Source organism: Pyrus communis, chromosome 15 (genome assembly GCF_041283825.1).
Source record: "Pyrus communis isolate YQ-2024b chromosome 15, ASM4128382v1, whole genome shotgun sequence".
Lineage (NCBI taxonomy): Eukaryota > Viridiplantae > Streptophyta > Magnoliopsida > Rosales > Rosaceae > Pyrus > Pyrus communis.
In genome coordinates, this window is record NC_142579.1 from 6,813,091 (window position 1) to 6,819,020 (window position 5,930).

General features: G+C 35.8%; 1 protein-coding gene across 2 annotated transcripts; it reads left to right on the forward strand.

The window, feature by feature from the left end:
• Positions 1 to 2,184: 2,184 nt before the first annotated feature.
• On the forward strand, positions 2,185 to 4,959 carry LOC137745854 (mediator of RNA polymerase II transcription subunit). Of its 2 annotated transcripts, XM_068485896.2 has the most exons (6): positions 2,185 to 2,394; positions 2,530 to 2,612; positions 3,352 to 3,451; positions 3,892 to 3,958; positions 4,056 to 4,412; positions 4,760 to 4,959. In XM_068485896.2, exons 2-6 carry the CDS (start codon positions 2,577 to 2,579, stop codon positions 4,860 to 4,862), a joined length of 663 nt encoding a protein of 220 aa, XP_068341997.1. In that variant the 5' UTR covers positions 2,185 to 2,394; positions 2,530 to 2,576; the 3' UTR covers positions 4,863 to 4,959. The 2 variants fall into 2 exon arrangements, with proteins under 2 accessions (XP_068341997.1, XP_068341989.2); XM_068485888.2 differs by lacking the exon at positions 3,352 to 3,451 and having other exon boundaries at positions 2,207 to 2,394.
• The last annotated feature ends 971 nt before the right edge of the window (positions 4,960 to 5,930 follow it).

Genomic DNA, 5,930 nt, shown 5'->3' on the forward strand with positions numbered 1-5,930 from the left:
ATTGAAAATAAGCAGAAAAATAAATAAAAAAACTCATTAAACCCAAAGCATTGTATTTTTTATCTCAAAAAACTCTTATGTCGTATTCTTGTGGTACTTTCAACGTAGGAGTAGCATTATCTCCCCTCCTATTATCATCATTTCCTCTCACATTTTTCTTTTTGTCTTATTCTCTATATAAAAAAATTCAAAACAAAATGTAGACGTAGCGTAATCGCAACCGTTTAAATAGGAGGGAATGAAAGTGGCGAGAGATTAGAAGGGGAAAGAATCCTACTCCTTCAATGTGAGTTAAGTCCATCCACGTCTTTGACTTGTATTGAGTCAGACCACCTCAACAAGTTGTACGTATACAAAGGTGGAACCAAAAAATTTATATCGGGATGGATATTAATTTGGGAGTTTTAACGAAACCCTAAACTGTTCACTTTTAACGAAAAATCACATTTTTACCTTTTTCTGGTACTATTCACTACACCTTTATTTGTCATTTTTCATTAAAACTAAATTTTTTTTTTTAAAAATTTTCGTTAGTTTTCCTTAATTTTTGTTTCCTTCTAGTATGAAGTGAAATTTAGGTGTCGGCGTAAGCTAGATTATACGCTTTGAAAACCAACTTTTTCTTTGTTTTTTTCATTTATCAAGAGAGAGAGAGAGAGAGAGAGTAACTTTCATGACATAAGTATTCTATTGCCGTGACATCACGTTTCAATAATATAATATCACGTGAAGTTTTTTTACATAATGTTATATTATTAGCACAAGACGTCATGATAACAATATAAACAGTGTCTTGAAAACTCTTTTTGTGGGCGAGAGCCCATGTCAGCCAATGCCTGGATCCGCCCTGTTACACATGAGTTTCTCTTTGCATCAAATATCTCCCAAAGTATAAGATGAGGTTGCATAGGGTGTCAGCTTGATATACAATTTTTTGGCCATTTAAGAATCAAAAAAAGAAAAGAAAAAAAGCTTATGAGATTAATGATGACCAATCACTGGTTCACGAAAATTATCTTTTATTGTTTAATCACTATAATTGTTTTAAAGTAATTATGGGCCAATTATTGCCAAAGCCTGATTTAAACAGAAATGAAATTGTTGTTGATACTCTAAAATTCTTATTTTGCACTTTAAACTTTCTATACTTTAAAAAAAAAAAAAATACACTTGCAATGAAAATTTTAAAATACTAATAACAGTTCTCAACAGAAAAAACAATTTTATTTTGCCTGCATCTAATTCCAAGTCCAATTCCAGGTACAAGTTACAATATATTTTGCCAGTTTAGGGATTTTGTTTCTGCAATTAAATGAATCAGATTATCTGATTCTCATTGTCTCAACTTGGGATTCCATTGGCAGCTTGGATTTTCGGAATGGGATAGCTCATAGCTGGCCTGGAATTGGGACTCTGGGAGAGATGGGCATTGCTGACTCCTTTCCATTTGGCATTTTACTCTTTTAGTGGGTCCACAAAAAAAATAATAATAATTTAAGCACTCATTATGTACGGTGCGATTGTACACTTATCCATAAGGACCATTATAAGTTTGACTTATAATACTCGTATATAATGAGTTCGATATTAAATAATTATGTTTATGTCGGTAAAACATTTAAAAGAACAACAAAAGTATCATCTAACTAAAGTGTTATTTAATTACTCATTAATTTAATATTGTGCTGTGATTATGTAAAAAAAAATGATATTTTAATTTGACATCTCGAGTGGTGTAAAATTTTACAATATGTCGGCAAGTGGCTTGTAACTTGGGTGATTAAGATTATTCATCTTGCACTCGAGGTCCCATGTTCGAATTTCCCACCCTTCAGCAAGTGGCTTGTAACTTGGGTGATTAAGATTATTCATCTTGCACTTGAGGTTCCATGTTCGAATTTCTCACCCTGTAGTTTAGAAGAATTTAGTTGAACTTATCCTATCATTTGTTAAAAAAGAAAGTTTTACAATATGTCAAATTGTCACATAGACCGTAAACTTTAAATTTAATGTTTAACATTTTTCATCTCCCTTGGTGCATGTGCATCCTCATTTACACTCAAATTCGAATTCACCTGGTTTAAATGAATATAATAATATTTATCTTATTGTTTGTCAAAAAGAAAATAAGTTCAAAAGCAAAAATGGGCTTTTGAAGCAGACGATTCAAGGGCCCAAAAAATTGTTAAACCCAGTAAAGACATCGTGTTCGCTCAAGCTTTCTACTTTTTTTCGGGTCCATGACCGCAATCAAATGCGCTTTTGCCACCACCATCGCTCTTCGCTCGATTTCTCCAAGCTTCTGAATTCTAACACAGAAACCCCGAAACCCCCTCTTCCCCTCTCTCCATCTTTTCACCTTGCTGCTTGCGCGGTATTGCTGCTGCAAACCTGGTTAGTACTTTTCATTATTTAATTTACTCTTTCAGAAATTTACGTTTTGATTCTTCATGTTTTCTCCTTTAATTCTACTTTATTTTAGTTTACAGTTTATTGGGTTTTATTTTTTTTCTTTGTTTTGGTTCTCAGGAATTCACAGGGGCTTGAGAAAGTGCGAGATCAACTGTACCAAATTCATGGAGTGCGTGGTCCAAGGAATTATAGAAACACAGGTGAGTTTTTTTACTAGGTTTTGGGGGTTGAGTTGGATTCGGACTTACATTTCTCCATACAATTTCTGCAATTGCAAATTTGCAATTAGATGAGAAAAAAAATTGAATCTTTCTCTTGGTGCTCAATTTTGGTGGCCAAGTTTACTAAATGCTTCATTTGAGGTTAATATGTTAGAATCATAGTGATTTATGACTTATGGGTGTTTGACATTTGCTTCGTGAGTTAATTTGATGACTTGGTAACCACGAGACCTGATTATGGGTTGACTTGGAAGCAACATTTGCACCACATGGACTGAAAATAATCGTCCCAAAACGATAAGCAGTTGCACAATTTGGTAACAATAGTCCAAGTGTGGTTTCTACACAGCCTAGAAATGGGCTCCATATCTGCCAGATCATCAATCTAATGAAGGATGAGACAGTCAAATTGACAGCAACCCATAAAGTGAAATGATTTCTAAACATCATAGTGCAATGTGAGAAAATTAAAACCTCGTTGGCCCATTTTAAAGATCACAATAAATATGGAGGGTGTAAAATGTAGTTAGTCCCAAAAAAATCTTTCTTACGAACATTTGATTTAGTAGCTCTTTTTCCTCTTGCATGCACAAATGATTGTGTTTATTGGATATATATTGTTCAGAATTGTAAGTAAAATAACTAGAAGAATTCCATTTCCCGCTTTCTGTGGGAAGTGTTTGGAGCTGCATCTAAAAATATGGTTTGCATTTTGCAGCATGTTGAGGCCCTTGAGATTCTTCTTCAGGGTCTTTGTGGTGTTAGCAAGAAAAATTTGAGGGTCCATGAGATATGCCTTAAAAGTGGCCCAAACCTTGGTAATTGATATCTTTCCTCATTTAGTTTCGATCTGAGTGGTTAGGATGCTATGTCTCAACACATTTCTACACAATTAAGCCACATTCATTATAGCTCTTTTGCCTGTTGTGAGCTCATTTTAAGACATGTTGAAAGCCTCCCCTGGTGTCACTGGTGTGCTTTAATGACAAGTTTTCTCAGATGTCCGTCGTCTTTTCCAATGTGAGATGCATGAGACTGTTAGATGAATTTTTGTAAAGAGTTTCTGATTCTTCAACTTCTTAGGACTGACAACTATAGTATACAGTATGTTTCATTTATTGACTACGACATCTCACATGGTCATGTTAATTTGTCATTATTTTTTGTTAGTATGGTCTGGTTTAGTACATATCAGCTGAATAGCACATAAAGATATTATATTGTGGGTCGTTACAAGTTATGATCTTCCTTTCTATAGGGCTTGTAGCATCAGAGGTTCGACTTATATGCGATATTGAACAAAGTGAACAAACTGAACCGACATGGTATGACTTAAAACCTCCCCTGGCATATTCATTAACATGTATGAGTTTGTGTTTTACGTACATACTTTTGCATTGATGCCTAATTCTAGATCTGCAGGACTATAAGGCATATAGGGGGTGCAATGAGAGGTGCAGGTGCTGAGCAACTTTCAGTGCTAGTAAGATCTGTGGTTGAAAGCAAAACAAGCAAGAATGTGCTTCGCTTTTTTTATGCACTTGGATACAAGTTGGACCATGAGCTTCTAAGGGTGGGATTCTCCTTCCATTTCCAGAGGGGCACGCAGATCAATGTGACCGTGTCATCAGTTAATAAGATGCTACAACTACATGACGTAGATGCAGCTGTCCCTGTAACTCCTGGGATACAGCTGGTTGAAGTAACAGCTCCTGCTACATCTGAAAACTATGCTGAAGTTGTTGCTGCAGTATCATCTTTTAGTGAATATCTTGCACCGTAAGTTTCTTTTTTCCTTTGAAATGTTTACTTTCAAGAAGCATTTAAACAACCCTCCCAAACGGCTACAGCATAAGATTGTTCCTTGTATGTGTCATGGCTAGGGGTCCCAACGGTCTATCAGCAGTCATATTGGCCCAAAGGATCCAAATTGACTATTTCTTCCATGTTGGTTGATCATTTTATAAGTGATGAGACTACAAGAGAGTGCATATTATTTGCATAAACCTGATAAATTGTTGGTCATTGAGTCCCTAACCAGTATTAGGCAAACTGATTTTAAGGTTTATGATGCACATGATGAAAATTTGTTTACTTGACTCATACACCTGGAATCGATTTTGCAGGCTCCTGCATTTGTCAAAACCGGGCACTTCAACTGGGGTTGTTCCTACTGCTGCTGCGGCTGCTGCATCTCTTTTATCAGATGGTGGGGGTACGACCTTATAAGCAGAAGTTGTATATTGCTTTGATTTTAGTATCTCATGTCAATGGTGAATGATATATCATTTATACCAACAGAACTCCCTGTCAAACTTCGTATTAACTCCCAAGTAGTTTTTCTTTCCAATAACTAAAACTTTAGATAGTTATGTTAGTGACAGTCGCTCACGCATTGCTGTGATAGTCAATGGCAACCATATCTCTTTCTTTTGTTAGGCATCTTTTGAATACTGATAAAACATGTAGTATTTGCTAGTTAGAGGATCAAAGGATAGACTGGCTAAGTTAGCCCTAGGTCATTAGGAGGGTTGGTAGTGAGTAGGCACTGGTGGTAATTACTAATTACCCTAGTCTGTAGGGAGGGTTTGGCTAATTCACTAAATATTTGTTAATAGTTGTGGGTCGTTCGTTGTTCTATACGCAGACCTGAACGGTTGGGATGGACCTTTCGCCCAATATAATTAGAAAGGAAGTCTTAAGATAAGCATATGGCTTTAAGAATTAGTTATGTGACGAGTAAGACTATATTTTTGTGCCTTCGCTCTACCTATAGAGAAATTTTTAGGTGTACCGGGTACACCAAAAAATTTTGGTGTATCCTCACTCATTAGAATTTGATTTTATTTATTTATTGAAAAATAAGTGAGGGATAAGTGAGGATTTATGAGTGAGGGTACACCAAAATTTTTTGGTGTACCCGATACACCTAAAAATTTCTCCTACCTATAGGTCAATCACTGTTGAACTCTCAAGGGCCTGTGTTTTCCCAGAATAAGTACAAGGTATACTTCAGAGAAGGGATCAGGCATAGAACCTCGGGTGTAAAAATAAATGCTTAAAATTACTCCAAGAGCCATTACATTTGTAGACGGCTTTTTTCTCTTCTTTTTTCTTTTTCTAGGTGAAGAGTTGAGTTCCTAGAGTAGCATCCCAGAGTTCCAATAATGGCACGGATTTTCGTTCCTTTTTGCCACGGTTTGGTATTTTATCATGGACTGCAGTCTCAAACTTGTTTAAATATGAGTGTGTGCAATGAAACAAACGGGATTTTCAACGATGCCCTAGAATATCTTA

Bases quoted from the DNA above. Each gene is read 5' to 3' on its own strand.
- LOC137745854 (XM_068485888.2), top strand. From the start codon at position 2,255: ATGCGCTTTTGCCACCACCATCGCTCTTCGCTCGATTTCTCCAAGCTT. The intron at 3,959-4,055 runs GTATGACTTAAA...CTAGATCTGCAG, and splicing joins GAACAAACTGAACCGACATG to GACTATAAGGCATATAGGGG. The intron at 4,413-4,759 runs GTAAGTTTCTTT...TCGATTTTGCAG, and splicing joins TTTAGTGAATATCTTGCACC to GCTCCTGCATTTGTCAAAAC.